This window comes from Erinaceus europaeus, chromosome 6 (genome assembly GCF_950295315.1).
Source record: "Erinaceus europaeus chromosome 6, mEriEur2.1, whole genome shotgun sequence".
In the NCBI taxonomy this organism is placed as follows: domain Eukaryota; kingdom Metazoa; phylum Chordata; class Mammalia; order Eulipotyphla; family Erinaceidae; genus Erinaceus; species Erinaceus europaeus.
The window spans coordinates 4,456,589-4,475,842 of record NC_080167.1 but is presented as its reverse complement, the minus strand read 5'-3'; the positions used below and the strand labels follow the sequence as shown (position 1 = coordinate 4,475,842).

Genomic DNA, 19,254 nt, shown 5'->3' with positions numbered 1-19,254 from the left:
TGTCTCATACATATTAAACAAAATAAATCTTAAAAAATGACCTTGTGGGAGTTGGGCAGTAGCGCAGCGGGTTTAGCGCACGTGGCGCAAAGTCCAAGGACCGGCGTAAGGATCCCGGTTCGAGCCCCCGGCTCCCCACCTGCAGGGGAATCGCTTCACAGGCGGTGAAGCAGGTCTGCAGGTGTCTGTCTTTCTCTCCCCTTCTCTGTCTTCCCCTCCTCTCCATTTCTGTCCTATCCAACAACAATGGCATCAGTAACCACAAGGGCAGCAAAAGGGAAAATAAATAAATATTTTTTTAAAATGACCTTGTTACTACAGTTCTTTCTGTTGCAAGCCAAGAACAGGAAGTCTTGTCAATACCTGCGTCTGGGGGGAAAGGCCCGGCCACCCCGGTCGTCATGGTCGCCGGCTTTCTCAGCTCATGCGGCTGGCGGTGGGGACGGGGTGGGCTTTGAGAGACTGAAGCGCCCTGTTTCCGCTGACAGACAACTGGGCGGAGCTGATGGAGGTCAACCATGACGACAGAGTGGTCACCACGGAGCACTTCGACCTCTCGCAGGAGATGGAGCGCCTGTCTCTGGACATGATGAAGCCCAGGAGCAGGGAGGTGGAGAGGCGACTCACCAGCCCCGTCATCAACACCAACCTCGACACCAAGAACATCGCCTTCGAAAGGTGAGAGTCTCTCCCATCACACTGCCAGCTGAGGCTGAGGGCAGCAGGGCTGGAGGGCTGGGCTTCTCCTAACTCGGCACAACGAGTCCCAGTGGTCTTTGCTCTGTCCAGTCAGTGGAAACCACGGCTGACAGTCTGTGTCGTGGGTCACTCTTTTCTTTTTTTAGCCCAGCAGTTAACTCTTGGAGAATTGTCTTCCCCTTTACCTTACGGGTCCGGGCTAAACGATTTTACTGAAATTCTGTTTTGGGTTTGGTGGCGTGTGAGGCAGGAACCTGGGGGTTCAGTTCCACCCCAGACTCTACCAGAGCTCTGGGGTGTCCAGGCCTCACCTCCCTTTGACAGCATGTGTGGATGCCTTCGGGGGGCCGGCCAGGAGGCGCAGCTGTGGCTGGGCTTCTGGTAAAAGAAACATGGGACTGGGTGGGTCCCTAACAGTCCTGCATGTCTGCCTGGGATGTGACATCCAGCTGGTCACCGGCGCGCACGCAGGGGCAGTCCAGAGTCAGACTTTCGTATTCTTTCTTTCCTTCCTTCTTTCCTTCATCTCTCTCTTCTCTCTCTCATTTATTTTGCTTCCAGGATTATCGCTGGGGCTCGGTGCCAGCATTAAGAATCCACTACTCGGGGGTCGGGCGGTGGCGTAGTAGGTTAAGCGCAGGTGGCGCAAATCACAGGGACCGGCGTAAGGATCGCGGTTCAGGCCCCCAGGCTCCCTACCTGCAGGGGGGGTCGCTTCACAGGCGGTGAAGCAGGTCTGCAGGTGTCTGTCTTTCTCTCCCCTTCTCTGTCTTCCCCTCCTCTCTCCATGTCTCTCTGTCCTATCCAACAACAAACGACATCAACAATGGCAATAATAACAACCACAACGAGGCTACAACAACAAGGGCAACAAAAAGGGGGGGAAAATGGCCTCCAGGAGCGGTGGATTCATGGTGCAGGCACTGAGCCCAGCAATAACCCTGGAGGGGAAAAAAAAAAAAAAAGAATACGCTACTCTTTGAGGTCATTGTTTCTATCTTATTGGGTAGAACAGAGAAAAATCAAGGGGGGGGGGAGATAGAGAGGGAAAGAGAAAGAGAGACACCTGCAGACCTGCTTTACTGCTTCTAAAGCGACACCCCTGTAGGTAGGGAGCCGGGGGCTCAAACCGGGATCCTTGCACAGGTCCTTGTGCTTCGTAGTATGTGCGCTTAACCCGCTGCACCACTGCCCGGCCCCTCGGACCTTCTTTCCTTGCTCTTGTACCCAGCAGAAGGTCTGTTACTGTAACTGAGCATTTACTTCCTAGGCAAATGTAAGAGTGGCCAGTGCCTCTCTAGTGTAGGTTGAGCTCTGGAGCTGAGTATCAGCCGGGGGCAAAGAGAAGCCCGGAATGCCACCGTGTGTGCTGGCCAGGCACTGCGGCCACTGTGGGGGTGGCACTCCGAGGCAGGCTCTGCTCTCGTGCCAGGTGACAGCCATTGCCTTCAGGGACAGAAGGGCTTAAGGATTGACACTGGCCTCCCCGTAAGGGCCTGGAAGTGCTCACCACAGGCCTGTGCGGGCCGGAAGGGGCTTAAGCTCAGGGCTTTGCACGTGAGGCTGGAAGGCAGGCTGTCCTTGAACTTGAGAGCAAAGAACCAGGTCACTGGCGGAGACTCGAATGACTCGGTCTCTCCCAGCTTCTTCCTTCGCTGCAGGAAGGAGCCCTTGCGCGTCTGAAGCCCTTGACTCTGGGCTGCCGTGGGCAGAGCCCCGGCTCCTCTGGTGCAGCAGGCCGCCACAGCCACTGAGAAAGGGGTCTAGGAAGAGCCTGTCGCCATCAGCGGCAGATGGCAGATGGGGATGGCGGCGTGGTGCCTCTGTGCTGGGGACTGGGCGGGCTTCATGCCTGCAGAGCCGGTACAGTTACCTTCTTTTGCAGCTGTCAGTGGGCGCTGCAGGAGTCTCGAGAAAACGGCCCTTTGCTCCTCTGTATGTGGGGCGGAGAACTGAGTATCTGCTCAGTGAGCCGGTCTTGGGGCCAGCGGGGGCCAGAGCCGCTCTCGTGTGTGGTGTGAGTCCTCCTCTGACCGGCGGGAAGGCGCCGGCCTCTGCCACTGTGACAGCCTGTCTGTCCCTTTCTTTCCGCCGACCTGACCCTCGTAGTGGCCACTGGCAAACTACTCCTCAAGCCTCCCTACCCCTGACAGTGTACACAGTGGTCACTGCCCTCCCCAAACACAGTCCTGAGCTCAGGCTCTAGTCTGTTCACTGAAAGGGATGCCTTGATTTTCCCATCAAGGGCAGCGGTGGGTGGGGAGGGGAGTGTCACCCCCCAGCAAAGGGTCGTGGGTTCGCCTCTCCCAGGGGCACAGCCTCCTATGACAGTCAGGGCACGGGCTGCTCTTGGTCCCCAAGTGTGTTTTTTCCTGGAGAATGTGGAGCTGGGGGACCTGGGCTGGGAGGCACTTCCCCAAAGCTGGAGCCGTGTGGGTTATCGGGCCACTCAGGAAGGCAGCCCTGTGGAGCTGGACAAATGGCTTTTCCACACCCCTGCCGTCCCAGACCTGAGGAGATCCTGGCCACTGGGGAGGGCTCCTGCCTGTCTTCTGAGGATAGGGGTGACCCACACCTCCCCATCTGCAGGACTCATGCACTGAGCGGGGGCTGCTGGAGGGTGGTGTGACCTCTGACCCGGCAGCTCGAATAATCCAGGTCCATGGTGTGCCCAGGGAGCCTGGGACCCTGCCCCCCAGCACTCAGGCCTTGAGGACACCTGAACCCTAGATGTCACCCCCCTTGTCACTAGTGTGGGCAGTTTTTGTGACGAAGCCTGGAGTGAGACAAACTGACAAAGTGAGCGTGTGTGTGTGTGTGTGTGTGTGTGTGTGTGTGCATGTGTGCGTGCGTGTGTGCGTGTGTGCGTGTAACGAGAAAGCCACCTGTCACGGACACCACCCTTCCGGGCCCCGCGGGACCCTCATCCCCCAAGTCCCCGTCACTAGATGCAGCAGGGAGGGCCCCGGCGGCAGCAGGGACGGGTCTGCGTGGCGTGTTGTACATGTAGCAACTTGTGGTGTTCACTCTTTATCAGAACCAAATCCGGATTCTGGGGCTGGAGAACAGATAAAGCGGAAGTTGTTAATGGTTACGAAGCAAAGGTAAAAGGATAATCTTGAGATTTTTATACAGCTGTGTGGTTTCTTTGCAAACGGGAACTCTGTTCCTCAGATTTCTCCCTGTGCCCTGCCCCGGGCAGCTCTGACTTCTGGCTTTTGTTCCATCTGACTGTCCTGGACGGGCTGGCATGTCCTGAGGAGTCTAGTTATGCTCAAGAGCAGACAGTGCTGGAGAGAAAGGACCCTCCTCTAATTCCTTTGACATGTCCTTTCATGGCCGCTGAGTGAGTGAGTTGAAAACCATGAAGTTAACTAAAGGGCCTCCGTTTTTAAAGCCCGAAGCGGCTTCTGCCCGGCCCTGACATCAGTGCAGTTAGAAAGTCCTCGTGATACTGGAGACAGGAGCTGACGGAATCTTCTGGCGTCCTGTCAGCTGGAGAGCCGCTCTGGCCTTTGCTGAGCTCTGCAGAATCTGCTGCAGCGGCCGGCCGTGCGGGGAGGGAGTGGGGAGCCGGGCGCCCAGGAGCCTCCGGTGACCCCGGGAGCAGGCGGCTGCCGTCACGCTCAGCGAGCTCCAGCTCCAAGCAGCCCTGCAACCAGGCTCAGTATCTGTGATGCGGCTTGGTTCTCCTCCCACCCCATTGTCCTCAGGATGCTCACCCTGGCAGTGAACAGAACCCTTTTTATTATTTAAAGAATATTTTATTTTTATATTAATGAAAGATATAGAAAGACAGAGCTCTGCTCAGCTCTGGCTGACGGTGGAGCTGGGGATTGAACCTGGGGCCTCAGAGCTTCAGGAATGAAAGTCTTGCAGAACCATGCTGCTGTCTCCCCTGAGACCTTCCAGAACAGAGAACCCTGCGTTCACCGCTTCTGCCTGGCAGCTGGCAGGTCCCCACAGAGGAAAAGTCAATGCAGAGCCCTCAGTGCACCGCATGCCCAGCACAGGCCCAGCCTAGGGTGCGCTTGCTTGGGGCGGCGTCGCACCCCAAGACCCGCCACCTCCAAGCCGCCGCCTGCCAGACACACGGAGCCTCGGCGGCCCCAGATGCTCCAGCTGCGGAGGCCCCTCTGCCTGTCACCCAGCTCCTCTCCACTGTGCTGGGCTTTTCCGGCTTAAGCATTCTTGCACCTGTTGCGCTTGTCCTTGCGTCTCAAGTCCCCGGGTCACTGTCCTCTGTCTGCACTCGGCTCTGCTCTCAGGTTTACACGGTGAATAACGTGAACGTGGTCACCAGAATCCGCACCGAGCACCTGACTGAGGAGGAGAAGAAGAGATACAAAGGTAAGGAGTGTGCCGTCCCGGGTTGGGGTGACCCCGTCTCTGGCTTCCTCCCCCCCCCAACACACTCGGCCGACGCCCCCTCGGAGATGAGCTCGGGCGCTCAGAGCTGCCGCCGTGACGGGAGCCACCCGCGTGGCTGCTTGCTGTTGAGGGGGAGAGTGGGCGGACGGGGGCTGTGTGTGTGACAGAGTCACAGTGGGAGATGGGCAGGAGCCCGGGCTAGCAGCTCAGACAGGGCCGCCCGGCTCGGCCGGCTGCTGGGTTTGTGGCCTTGTGCCGTCCCCGCCAGCCTCGGCCTCCTCAGCCGTGAACGGGCCTCAGTCATCCAGACCGTCTGTCATCGCCACACGTCGCTCTCAGGACAGTGCCTGCAGTGCACAGTCACAGCTACTGGCGCTAGCACCCAGGGGTGGCAGATGAGGAAGCCGAGGCCCTGGGACACAAAGGCAGTGACCAGTTAGTTAGACTGGGCTCCACACCTGGCTCACTCCAGAGCCTAGACACTTGCCACTTGTCTGCAGAGCTCATATATGCACAATGACTTTTTTCTTCAGAGAGAGAGAGAGAGAGAGAGAGAGAGAGAGACTATAACACCAGAGCTGCCCTCAGTGCTGTAGTGCTCCCATGTGGTGCCGGGGCTCGGACTCGGGCTGCTTTCAGCGCTGTCTCTCCGTCCGCCTGCTTGAACCCCTGTCACCGCTGAGATTCCAGCAGGAAGTGAGATGCACAGAGATGCCTGGTAACCGTGGGCGATGCCCTCAGCCTGTGTGTGAGCCGATTCCCCGTGTGGGCAGCACAGGCCAGGCGCGTCCGCAGGCGGGAAGACTCTTCCCGTCTAGCACAAGCCCTGCTCTGTACCGCACACTAACCCGGGCCCCTCTGCAGCGGACAGGAACCCGCTGGAGTCTCTGCTGGGAACGGTGGAGCACCAGTTTGGCGCCCAAGGGGTGAGTCAAAGCGGCGGGGCTCCAGTTCACAGAAGGGAGGCAGCTTTCCTCTGCTGGTCACACAGGGACCCTGGCCAGGCCACTCTGCCTGCAGAGGCTCAGGGGTGACTTCCCCAGCCGGGGCTGAAAGCGCTCCTTCAGAAGAGCATCAGCTGGGAGCCGGGCGGGGCGCAGCACGTTCAGCGCAGGTGGCGCAAAGCACAAGGACCCGCCTAAGGATCCTGGTTCGAGCCCCTGGCTCCCCACCTGCAGGGGAGTCGCTTCACAGGCGGTGAAGCAGGTCTGCAGGTGTCTGTCTTTCTCTCCCCCTCTGTCTTCCCTTCCTCTCTCCATTTCTCTCTATCCTATCCAACAACAACGACATCAATAACCACAATTTAAACAAGAGCAACAAAAGGGAAAATAAATAAATAAAAAAAGGAAGAGCATTAGCTGAGTGAGGTTGGCTCTTGTTTCCCAGAGCCCTCAAAGCTCTTACTAGTGGCACTGTTGGGGAGTGGACCTTGGCCTCCGGGGCCTGAGGCATGAAAGGCAGAAACGTTACGCTATCTCCCCAGTCCGAGCGAGTCTTTAAACGTGAGGATTTCAGGTCCTGACACAGAGGCCGGTACTTCCTGACCTGCTTGCTATAAGCCAGGGCCTCTCTCTAGAGTTGGAGCGTTTGCCGTGTCTGTAGTCAGGAGCTCAGGATGTGGAGAGCAGGGCAGGGGTGGGAAGTGGAGAGGCCCAGCAGCCTTGACCTGTGGCTTGGCCGACCCCGGGCAGGTGGTCTTGCTCTGTGCAGCGATGGACTGCCCGGTCTGCAGCTGGCTGCCTGTGCCCAGGTGGGCAGCAGTGGGCATCCTCACTCCCCTGAGTTCTGGCTTGGCAGGACCTCACCACAGAATGCGCCACCGCCAACAACCCTACAGCCATCACCCCTCACGAGTACTTTGATGAAGAGTTTGACCTCAAAGACAGGGACATCGGAAGGCCCAAAGAGCTGACCATCCGGACACAGAAGTGAGAGGCTCAGCGAGCGCTCCCAGCGCGGGCGGGCAGGCTCCCTCCCCGGGGTCACTCATGTCTGCAAACTGCCTTCAGCAGTGACAGCCAGCCCTGCAGTTCCCACCTTCTCATGAGCCCTTCCTCAGAGCCGGACCCAGGCCCCTCCACGTTTATGAATTACTTTGTGCGCCCCTGGGAGTGAACTCCAGGCCTGGAGCACATGCACTAAGCCCCTGGGAAGTGGTCTCCCGGCCCCTTCCTCGTTCTTTTATCTTGGAGAGGGGGAGACAGAGAGGCAAGAGATGCCACAGCACAGCGCCATGTAGTCTCAGAGCACGAGTCTAGGTTCCAGCACAGGCCAGGTGAGCTCTTGCCCAGACCCCAACCTGCGTTTCCTCGGTGTCTCCCTGGCAGCCCCGCTTCAGCATGCTCTAGCTCCCCCCCACCCCAGAGCCTCAGGTCAAGGAATGGCCGCTCTCTGGGAAGACGGGCGGGAGACGCAGCTCTCCTCTCCGCGCCCCTTGGCTCACCCTCACCAGCCTGCGCCCGCCCGCCCGCCCGCCCGCAGGTTCAAGGCCACCCTGTGGATGTGCGAGGAGTTCCCGCTGTCGCTGGTGGAGCAGGTCATCCCCATCATCGACCTGATGGCCCGGACCAGTGCCCACTTTGCCAGGCTGAGGGATTTCATCAAACTGGACTTCCCACCAGGGTTCCCTGTCAAGATAGGTACTGGGAGACAAACCCTGGGCGCTCAGGGAATCAGGGCGCTTTCTGCAATTCAGCAGCAGCAGACGCGAGGAGCGGGACTCAGAATGAGCCTTCGGTTTAGAGGGGGGGCTCGGGAGGTGCTGTGGTCTGGGCTCCCTTTGCAGACCAGCCTTCTAAGACCCTCTGGCAGTTCTACTCAGAGATGGCGCTAAGGGGTATGAATAGGCAGAAAAGTGTGACACAGTCACTGTTTTTTTTTTTTTTTTTTTTGCCTCCAGGGTTATTGCTGGGGCTCGGTGCCTGCACCATGAATCCACTGCTCCTGGAGGCCACATTTCCCCCTTTTTGTTGCCCTTGTTGCTGGAGCCTTGTTGTGGTTATTATTGTTATTGTTGATGTCGTTTGTTGTTGGATAGGACAGAGAGAAATGGAGAGAGGAGGGGAAGACAGAGGGGGAGAGAAAGACAGACACAGGCAGACCTGCTTCACCGGCTGTGAAGCGACCCCCCCCTGCAGGTGGGGAGCCGGGGGCTCGAACCGGGATCCTTACGCCGGTCCTTGCACTTTGCGCCACGTGCGCTGAACCCGCTGCGTCACCACCCGACCCCCCCAGTCATTGTCTTAATGCCGACGCTGACTGGAGTGAAGCTTCAAGTCAGATAGCGCGTGAGGAAGACAGCTTACAGCAGTCTTTTGCCGTGTAGGCTCAGAGGGGCCTGCACAGACACCACTGGGGGGGGGGGGGGGGGGTCGGCTCCCGCACAAATGTGCTCTACTCCGCCTGGGCTCAGTATCGCACTTTGACCCCAGGGAGAGCTGCAGCGCACCCCCCTCCGGCCCCCCAGCATCTAGGTGTGCCCCTCTGTGTCCTGGGGAGGGTGAGCACGGGCCAGGTGAAGCCGTTCGTGGAGTCCGCAGAGCTCAGGCGCGCTTGTGTCTCCCCGTCAGAGATCCCCCTGTTCCATGTCTTGAACGCGCGGATCACCTTTGGGAACGTCAACGGCTGCAGCACTGCTGAAGAAGCGCCTCCAAACGCGGAGGCCCAGACGGACGCAGGTAGTGCGACTGACCGGGCTGTGGGGTTTCGACAAGCGGTCTGTGTCCCGTCTGTTTTTACTGCCGACGGGGTTGTCGCTGGGGCTCTGTGCCGGCACTAGGCCACCACTCTTGGTGGCCAGTTTTCTCTTTCCTTTCCTTTTTTTTTTTCTTTCTTTGTATTTTATTTGATAGAACAGACAAACTGAGGGTGGGGGAAGGGACAGAGAGGGACACCTGCAGACCTGCTTCAGCATTCCTGAAGCTTCCCCCCTACAGGTGGGGATCTGAGGCCCGAACCCGGGTCCCTGTGCATGGTAATGTGCTCTCAACCTGGCCCCTGTGTATCCGGTCTTTGTACTACTTACCTATAGGGCTGTCAGAAGAGACACGGCGAGTTTCTTTCTTTTTTAATTTTTTTGATTATTCCCTTTTGTTGCCCTTGTTGTTTTAGTTATTATTGTTGTTGATGTCGTTGTTGGATAGGACAGAGAGAACTGGAGAGAGGAGGGGAAGACAGAGAGGGGGAGAGAAAGATAGACACCTGCAGACCTGCTTCACCGATTGTGAAGCGACTCCCCTGCAGGTGGGGAGCCGGGGGCTCGAACCCGGATCCTTACGTTGGTCCTTGCTCTTTGCGCCATGTGCGCTTAACCCGCTGCGCTACCGCCCGACTCCCGATTCGGCAAGTTGCTGTGTGAAGCAGCCTTAGGATGCTGGAGTATCATGTGAAGCCGGTCTCCTCTGACCAAAGATGCTACAGTCAGATGAAGTGGAAGGACCCCAGTGGAGCACAAGTGCCCCTTGTTCATCTTCAAGGACGGCAGCCTGACTGCAGCGCCAGGCTCACACAGTCCAGGGCGTCTCTGCTCACGAGGCCACACGTGTACCAGCATCACAGCCAGAGAGGGGAGCATTTCGGTCCGTCCTCAAAATGTCCTCGGGCTGCTCGCCATCAGTTCAGCTCACATTCGGGGCACAACTGGAAATGTACCTGACATGCTGTGCCCAGATCCAATCACAGATGAACCTTGTCTTCTTAGTTTTAATTTTCCAGCTACACGTTGTTAAGTTTAGAAATGTAAGGCCTCGGGTTCCAGTCCCCACTCCTCACCTGCAGGGAGGGAGGGTGCTTTATGAGCACTGAAGCAAGTCTACAGGTGTCTCTCTTCCTCTCTCCCCCTCCCATCAAAATTTATCTCTGTCCTATCTTTAAGGAAAAAAAAAAAAACAGGAAAGAAACAATTGCTTTAAAAAAGATTTGTAGTAAAAAAGTCACTCTGTTAAGATACAGCTAACTGAAGGTCACACAGGCATCTGCTATACTATTTTTTATTTATTTTTGTATAGAGACAGAGAAATTGAGAGGGGAGGGAGAGATAGAGAGGGAGAGAGACAGAGAGACACCTGTAGACCTGCTTCCACTTGCGAAGCTTTTCCCCCTGCAGGTGAGGACTGGAGGCTTGAACCCAGGTCCTTGCACATTGTAATGTGTGCGCTTAACCAGGCCTGGCCTCTCTGCTATACTATTAACTTACTATCAACACCTTTAAGTCTATATATTTCTTATAGCCCCTTTTTTTTGAGACCAGAACACTGCTCTGTTTTGTTCAGTGCTGACATTGAACCCACAACATTGAGGCATGTCACGCCTACCTGAGCCAACTCTCCAGACCCAAGCTTCTCCAGGTGCCTACTATCTCAGTAAAAACAGAGAGAAGGACACAATGATGTGACTGAGTATATGTCTACGTACACACACACACACCATCTCCCTCAAAGGATGAATAAGCAAACATTGGTCATATCTGTGACTTGGAAATAAAAGGCTGCAGAGAGCAAGTTCTATTTTTCATCTATCATTTAATATGTTTTTAATGGCTGCGCATTAATTTTGTTCCTTAAAAATAAGGACGAAAAAGGGCCAGGTGGTGGCACACGTGTTACAGTGTCTCTACAGTGCGCAAGGATCTAGGTTCAAGCCTTTGGTCCTGTACAGGGAAAGCTTCCTAAGTGGTGAAGCAGGGCTGCAGGTGTCTCTCTCTCGTTCCCTCTCAATTTCTCTTGTTTCTATCCAATAATGAATAATAAGAAAGGACAGGAAATAAGCAGTACTCTGGTATTTGGGTGTCTGTTAACCATTTTCATAAATCCTTTCACAAAAGGGGCTGGGGAGACAGCAGAATATTTCTGAAAAGGGACTCAGGAGGTAGTGCAGCGGGTTAAGCACAAGGACTGGCATAAGGATCCCAGTTCGAGCCCCCGGCTCCCCACCTGCTGGGGAGTCCCTTCACAGGCGGTGAAGCAAGTCTGTAGGTGTCTGTCTTTCTCTCCCCCTCTCTGTCTTCCCCTCCTCTCTCCATTTCTCTCTGTCCTATCCAACAACGACATCAATAACAACAACAACAATAAAACAAGGGCAACAAAAGGGAATAAATAAATATATTTTTTAAAAGTTCTGAAAAGACTCTCATGCCTGAGACTCTGAAGTGGCAGATTTAATCCCCAGCACCATCAGCCAGAGCTGAGCAGTGAGTGCTCTGGTTAAGTAAACTGATGAATTCAATTAAATAACAAATTCAGAGCTGCGCTGGGTTTGCATCACTAAGATGGGCCTCGGGCTGTTGTCTCCCGGCCCCCCTTGTGTTTCAGCCTCCCAGGTGACCAACTTCGAGGTGGATCAGTCCGTGTTTGAAATCCCAGAGTCGTATCACGTGCAGGACAACGGCAGGAACATGCACCTGCAGGACGAGGACTATGAGATCATGCAGTTCGCCATCCAGCAGAGCTTGCTGGAGTCCAGCCGCAGCCAGGTGCGGGCTCAATCGCCTGCCCGCCAGTCACTGGCGGTGTCCCCGAGGCTTTGTCTGTGAGAGGCTCTGCGTGGCCCCGGCCAGCACCACTCATGGGCTGTCCGCTATGTGGCCAGGCCCCGTGTGCTCCGACACTTGCTCGGACTGAAGCGGGAGATCCGTGCTGGTTCCCGCCGCCGTGTGTTTTTCTGGAATGGTAGCTATGAGCTTGTAGTGTCCTGAGAAGGAAAGTGGGTTCGAATCCCAACCTTCTCTCCAAAGGAAGGCCATTCAGTGAGGAAAGCAGTGGTCGATTCTGTTTTCTTTTCATTTCTACTGCAAGGGCTGTCACTCACATGTTCTTGGAGTCTTGCTAACTGCAGACAAGGATGGGGCAGACCCGAATCAGACGCGCTGCCTCTGCTCTCTCCTGTGGCTCTTCCTGCAGGCCTCCTCTGCCGGGGGCAAGTCTCTTCCTGCCTCTCCTGCCTTCTCCCTCTCTATTTCTTCTCCTCCTCTCCCTCCCTCCGGTCACTCTGCCCAGTACTCTCTCCTGTGTCTCCCTGGCTCTCCGGGCTCTTGTCCGCTTGTTGGGAGTTTGTCCTTTCCTGCCTTTCTTTGTCCACTCAGCGGATGTTTGCAGAGCGCTGGGCACTGCAGCCCGGTCCCCACGATCACAGGACTGCTCAGCCCTGACGGGGGACCCACACTCTGGGTGCACCCCCCGCCCCCAGCTCAGGTGCTAAGCATTTTCTTTCAGCTTTGAGTCCCAGAGCTTGGGTGATGTGAGCACCGTCTCCCCATATACCTATTCCTGGAAGCACTTGAACCCAGGGCCAGGCCCAGAGCAGGCACATTCTGTTTGAGAGCCTCCTGGGAGATTCGTGACCCCTGGACATCACTGTCTGTTCAGCATGCGTTGCTTTTTTTAGTGGAGTCGGCCCATCTCCCTCCAGTACCCACCTAAGCCTTTCTTTCCTTCTTTCTTCCTTTCTTTCTTTCTTTCTTTCTTTCTTTCTTTCTTTCTTTCTTTCTTTTTTTGGCCTCCAGGGTTATTGCTGGGGCTCAGTGTCTGCACCATGAACCCACTGCTCCTGGAGGCCATCTTTCCCCCCCTTTTGTTGCCCTTGTTGTTGTAGCCTTGTTATTGCTGTTGTTGTCGTTCATTGTTGGATAGGACAGAGAAATGGAGAGAGGAGGGGAAGACGGGAGAGACAGACAGACACCTGCAGACCTGCTTCACCGCCTGTGAAGTGACTCCCCTGCAGGTGGGGAGCCGGGGGCTCGAACCGGGATCCTTAGGCCGATCCTTGTGCTTTGCACCACCTGCACTTAACCCGCTGTGCTACCGCCCGACCCCCCACCTAAGCTTTTTTGACCAGACGTTTTGCAAAGGGAAGTGGCCCAAGTCGGGGGTGGCAGACAGCGAATCGCGTGCAGTGTTCCTGCTCTAAGACTCACGCAGTTTGTGGTGTGAAATCGCGTGCAGTGTTCCTGTTCTAAGACTCACCCAGTTTGTGGTGTGAACTCTGCCCGAGGTGGAGGCCTGAAGTCCCGGGACCACCTGCACTTGCAGGAGAGGAGAGGGCTGTGGCGGCTGGTCACATCGTGTGCCCCAGGCCTGACATGCGGGCGACCCCTTCCGGAGCCGACCCAGGCCCCTGAGGTTCAGAGGGCACCTTCAGTGACGGGTGTCTCGGTATTTTATGTCTCGTTCTGCTCTGGTTTCCTTAGCAGTACGAAGCCTGTCTCTCCTCTGCGGCATTTACACCAGTCACGTCTGCTTTGTAGGAACTGTCCGGACCAGCCTCTAACGGAGGGATCAGCCAGATGCGGGCCTATGACGACCAGTACAAGAGGTGACTGGCCGACCTCACTCCCCACGAGCCTGGGAGCCCTGGGAGCCCAGCGATGTGGCGCTGGACAGAGTCCTGAGAGGACTGTTCGCGCTCCTGTGCCCTCTAGTGGCGGCTATTGAGGCAGAATTTCCAGCAACTGGGAGGGGGGATTGCTGGACTCAGCAGGGAGGCCCTGCAGATGCTTGCTGACAGTAGTGACATGGGGGGCAGTGTCTACATCAGCTCCAAGGACAGTGACACAGGGATCTCCAGTGAGGGGTAGATCACATTAGCCTTTCGTGCTTTATTTTTTTTTGGGGGGGGCCTCACTGTTCTGGGCTCACTTTGCCAGATTCAAAGAGAGTGAGCCCAGCACCAGGGCTCCCCCATCCCGTAGTGCACCCCACTCGTGAGTGAGCCCGGCACCAGGGCTCCCCCGTCCTGTAGTGCACCCCACACGTGAGTGAGCCCGGCTCCAGGGCTCCCCTGTCCTGTAGTGCACCCCACTCGTGAGTGAGCCCGGCACCAGGGCTCCCCCGTCCTGTAGTGCACCCCATACGTGAGTGAGCCCGGCTCCAGGGCTCCCCTGTCCTGTAGTGCACCCCACTCGTGAGTGAGCCTGGCACCAGGGCTCCCCCATCCTGTAGTGCCCCCCCACATGGCAGAGCAGTGCCTTTCCAGCCGGCCATCTCACTGGGCCAGATTCTCCCTGGTTCCCCGAGACCAGAGCACCACTCAGCTCCAGTGTGCAGGGGCCGTGATGCAAGCCCTGTGCTCTGCTGGCTGACCCACCTCCCTGGCTGCCATCTTTCCTTCTTTCTTTCCAGTGGGGAAAACTAGAGAGATTGATTTTGTTCACCCTTGTCTCTAGCATAGGCACACGAGGGAGCTCCAGGTTCAGCTCTCAGCCCCTCACTTAGTCACTGGCACTGGCCCCACACACACTCTGCAAACGGTTAAGGGGCTGCAGGCGTCAGAGCAGAGGAAAAGCTTGTGCCTTCCACTTAGGAGCACCGTGGATAGAGGGGGGAACACCATGGGCAGCGGTAGACAGCATAATGGTCGTGCCAACAGACTCTCATGCCTGAGGCTCCGAAGTCCCAAGCTCAATCCCTTGCACCACCAGAGTAGGGCTGTGGTTAAAAAAAGAAAGGGAGAGGTGGCGGGGTGGGGAGGCAGCTCTGCGGCCTGTCCTCTCGGAACACGACTCGAGTGGGAAGGCAGCTGGGCGGGATCGCAGGCGTGTGAGGGGCCCTGGTGGCACCCCCAGCTACACATGCTTGAGCCAGCGTGCCTGTGCCCGTGTCTGTCCCCTCTGTCCACCAGGGCCATCCAGGAGAGCCTGCTGAGCAGCTCGGAGAGCCTGTGCCCCAGCGTCTCCGGTGAGACGAGCAGCTTCGACAGCGACCTGCAGCTGGCCATGGAGCTCTCGGCCAAGGAGCTGGAGGAGCGGGAGCTGCGGCTGCGGGAGGAGGAGGCCGAGCTCCAGCAGGTGCTGCAGCTGTCTCTCACCGACAAGTAGACCTGCCCACCGCGGGGCCGGGGCCGGCGGGTCCCACCTCCGGGCTAAAGGGAGGAGAGCGTCGCCACTTTCCATGAGCTGTGTCGGCTTGCAGGTCACATTCTACCAGCTTTAGGCGAGCCCCCGATGCCCGCAGGTTTCCAGGCCTGTTTTTATCGAGGGGTGGTTGTCACCAAGCAAGCTATGCTGAGTCAGGGTGCTTGCCTAGCTGCGAGCCGCAGCCTTCGCCTTCGCGGAGTGTGGCTGGGGAGCCCAGATACTTCCTCACAGTTCACCAAAGAAACGGATAACCTGTGCCGGTCTTTGTCCTCCAGCATCTCTAGACCACCCCCCCCCCCACCGCCACTGGCCCTCCTCATCCTCGTCCACTTCCTCCCTTCCACCTCAGCTGAGGCAGGAAGGAGGTGCGTACAGGATCTCACTATTAGGTTGGTTGACGACTCCATCAAGAAGCTACACAGATGTTGCCTTAGCCTTAAAGCTTACAGATGGCTGCAGGCCACCTCACTCCACTTCCGGGGGGATCTGATTTGAATTGGTAAAGGCAGTTTCCTTTGAGTGCAGGCTCCTGTGGGCCACAGCCAAGGCAGCTAACCTCGGCCCTCAAGGGCCTGTGAGAGCCTGAGGCTGCTTCCTGAAGCGGGAACTCTGGCAGGCAAAAACATCACGACAGCCAGACCCAGGTGTGCGGCCTTCTGTGAGCGGCCCAGGCAGCCCTGCTCCAGGCCCAGGACTCGTGGGCGCGGGACAGTAAGAGAACCAGGAGGCGGCCTCGGCGGCTCTGTGTTCAAAAGGATTTCACATTGCTTTTTAGAGTTCAAATCAACATCTTTTGTGGATGAATATATTTTTGAACGGAATCTTTTTATTATTTTTAAAAGAGATTTAAACAATAAAAAGCCAAAACCCCGACTATTCCCCGTCAGTAGCAATACAAGGTTATATACGTTTTAACCAGGTTTTCTCAGGCCTTTCTTGGATACCTTTAATAGTTGACCATTTTGCCTACGGCTCTGTAAATCCCGTCACGGCACACACAACCCTGGGACCTGCAGCAAGGACCCGTCCCGTCCCCACCCTGACACACTAGCCGCCTCTGCTGCGTCTGTCCCCTGCCCGCCGGCTTGGGAGACAGGGACCGTCCCAGCTGCCGTCTGGATCGCGCGCTTCGGTGGCCGGCAGCCCACTCCTAGAGGGGAAGAATCCTGCTTCTGACTCCTCGCCACCATCTGCTTTTTCTGTCCTGGTCTGACCAAAATCTGTTCCCTGCGCACGAGGCCAGTTCGCGACGCCTTCTACCTGGGCGAGGAGCCGACTTGCTGAGGTGGATCGTGGGTAACTCGTGTGCCTGTATCCCATGGCTCACTCCCAAGTCCTTGACTTTCTGGATGGAAGTCAGTTAAAAAAGGAGCTGAGCCCCTCACTGACCTGCCGCGGGCCTTTTCACCTTTGTGTTCTCTCTTCAAATGCAAATAAAGATTGCTTCCTTCGCAGGTGCTCTCACAGCTCCGTGTGGTGTGGGAGTCCTCTTTTCACACTGACTTCCTAGTCCCTGAGTGACCTCACTTCCCGGAAAGGGACTCACCATCGGCGCCGCCCTTTAGGCTAAAAAGGCCGCAGCTTCTCTCGGCCTGTGGCCTGCATCCTGCATCACAGCCCTCGGGCCTCCCCAGTGGGGGCTAAAGGCGCAGGCGGGGGCGGGGGGTGGGGAGTCTGCAGCGGGGATGGGGGGGCAGGCAGGTGGAGAGCAGCCTGGTGCAGCCATGTGCTGAGGGCGCTCAAGGCCTCCAGACACAACCCACAGGCAGTGACCGAAGTCGTTCGGATTCCAGAACTGAGACCTTGCTATTTCCAGGAAGGTGTGAAAGATCTGCTTTCCTTGCGGGGAAAGGAACTAGACTCTTAGCAAACCGTCAGGAGCTCCAAGAATTATGACTTGTTTCAGTTTCAGGTTTTTTTTGCCTCCAGGGTTATCACTGGGGCTGATGCCTGCACTACCTATTCCCCATTTTGTTGCCCTTGTTGGAAATGGAGAAATGGAGAGAGGAGGGGAAGACAGACAGACAGACACCTGCAGACCTGCTTCACTACCTGTGAAGAGACCCGCCCTGCAGGTGGGGAGCCGGATCCTTACCCCGGTCCTTGTGCTTGTGCACTTAACCCGCTGTGCTACTGCCGGGCCCCCAATAATTACTTTCAGAAGGAATGGATTTCTCTTAAGTTTGGCCCTTATCTGCAGCAAACTTGGTTCAGCTTGCGCACACAGCACTGCTAAGAATGTGCAGGACACAGTCCCCAGGACTGTTCCGTAAATGCCCGCCACACCGTGCCTGACGTGAGCCACTGAGGAAGCTCTCTGGGTAGTGAAGCAGAGGGAAGACTCAGCACAGCCACCAGCTCTGTCCACTCCCTGCGGACCTCAGGTGACACCAGGACAGGCTGACTGAGGGCACTGTCACGTGATGGTCACACAGCACCTGGCAGAAATCAGAAGTCCAAGCTAGGCCCAAGTCTAGAAGTCTGTGCGGGCGTAAGACTGAGGTGCAGTGATCCGGGAAGTGGTGCAGTGGACAGAGCACGGACTCTCAAGCATGAGGTCCTGAGTTCAATCCCCGGTAGCGCGTGTACCAGAGTGAAGTCTTGGCTCTTTCTCCTACATTTCTCATTAATAAAAAGTAAATAAACAAAAAGACTGAGGCTCAGCTAGGGAAAAACAGTCTTATCAGCCACATTTTTTTTAAATATATATATTTTTTTATTTAAGAAAGGATTAATGAACAAAAACATAAGGTAGGAGGGGTACAACTCCACACAATTCCCACCACCCAATCCCCATAACCCACCCTCTCCCATGATAGCCTTCCCATTCTCTATCCCTCTGGGAGCATGGACCCAGGGTCGTTGAGGGTTGCAGAAGGTAGAAGGTCTGGCTTCTGTAATTGCTTCCCCGCTGAACATGGGCGTTGACTGGTCGGTCCATACTCCCAGTCTGCCTCTCTCTTTCCCTAGTAGGGTGTGTCTCTGGGGAAGCTGAGCTCCAGGACACATTGGTGGGGTCTTCAGTCCAGGGAAGCCTATCAGCCACATTTCTAAGCCCCAAGATGTCAAGTAGCACTTGGGGACTTCTTAAACCCCTCCCCCCCAAAGATCCTTGCTTTAGCTCGAAGGCTTCTCGGAGACGGCTACACAGGTGTCACCCCCAGCGTGTGGTCACTACTGCAGTGCTGTCCCAGCAAACTGGGCAGCACTCCTACGACCTGGTGAGTAGGTCACTGGGCAACCAGGCCACAAGGTCTATGGCTGTGGCCCGTTCTACAGCTTCCTCTTACAACCCTGAAAAGGGCCATGTTTAAGCAAAAGGTGACGTTCCAGGGGTGCTGGGGACATGGTATCCTCAGGCTGACACTGTCCCTCTTAGAACCCTCCCACTCCTCCCCCTCTAGTCTTGCCAGAGTTCTCTGGGACAAGCTGACACCCACAGACACACTGGGCATCTATCATTAAGACAAGGTGCCAGGGAGGTGGGTCAGTGCGCTGAGCACCTGTCTTATATGCCTGAAGCCCTGGGTTCAATCCCCAGCACCACACAAATGCGTCAAAAGACAAGCAGAACTTTGTGTAGATGGATGCATGGTGCCTTATACACAGTTTTATCTCACTTGGCCATTTTAAATGAAAAACAGGCTCTGGGGAGTCGGGTGGTAGCACAGCGGGTTAAACGCAGGTGGTGCAAAGCTCAAGGATGGGCGTAAGGATCCCGGTTCGAGCCCCCGGCTCCCCACCTGCAGGGGAGTCGCTTCACAGGCGGTGAAGCAGGTCTGCAGGTGTCTGTCTTTCTCTCCCCCTCTGTCTTCTCCTCCTCTCTCCATTTCTCTATGTCCAACACGACGACATCAATAACAACAATAACTACGACAACAATAAAAAACAAGGGCAACAAAAAGGGAATAAATATTTTTTAAAAAACAAGGCTCTGGAGAAGTGAACCTGTTTACAAGTGCAACTCAGATAAGGGCCTTGGCTCAGTCTGAGGTGTTAATTACACCCAGTTTCTGGGAATAATCAGTGCTTACTCTTGGGGCAATAGCATTTCTTTTGTTTTAAAAGAATTTATTTATTCATGAGAAAGACAGGCGGAGAGAGAAAGAGCCAGACATCACTCTGGCACATAGGCTGCCAGGGACTGAACTCAGGACCTCACCGTTGAGAATTCAGTGCTTTATCCCCCTCCTGGCCCACCTTAGTATTTCTCATGAACTAAGAATGCCACTTCAGTGTTTAAAATCCCCAGTACCACTATATGGCAGAGCTGCGCTGCGCTGGTGAGCAAACAAAACCCAAACACTTGGAAAATAATTATCAGGAATACAAGAGCA

The 19,254-nt window shown here is 56.0% G+C and overlaps 1 protein-coding gene across 1 annotated transcript in view; it reads left to right on the top strand.

The window, feature by feature from the left end:
• ANKRD13A (ankyrin repeat domain 13A) overlaps positions 1-16,383 on the top strand; it is a 36,925-nt gene extending 20,542 nt beyond the window's left edge. Inside the window, exons 6-15 of the mRNA XM_060192613.1 lie at positions 489-678; positions 3,737-3,803; positions 4,968-5,049; positions 5,935-5,996; positions 6,868-6,998; positions 7,552-7,709; positions 8,640-8,747; positions 11,379-11,539; positions 13,310-13,377; positions 14,683-16,383. Coding sequence (XP_060048596.1) covers positions 489-678; positions 3,737-3,803; positions 4,968-5,049; positions 5,935-5,996; positions 6,868-6,998; positions 7,552-7,709; positions 8,640-8,747; positions 11,379-11,539; positions 13,310-13,377; positions 14,683-14,878 — 1,223 coding nt within the window. The 3' untranslated portion in view covers positions 14,879-16,383. The remainder of the gene's footprint in view (positions 1-488; positions 679-3,736; positions 3,804-4,967; positions 5,050-5,934; positions 5,997-6,867; positions 6,999-7,551; positions 7,710-8,639; positions 8,748-11,378; positions 11,540-13,309; positions 13,378-14,682) is intronic.
• The last annotated feature ends 2,871 nt before the right edge of the window (positions 16,384-19,254 follow it).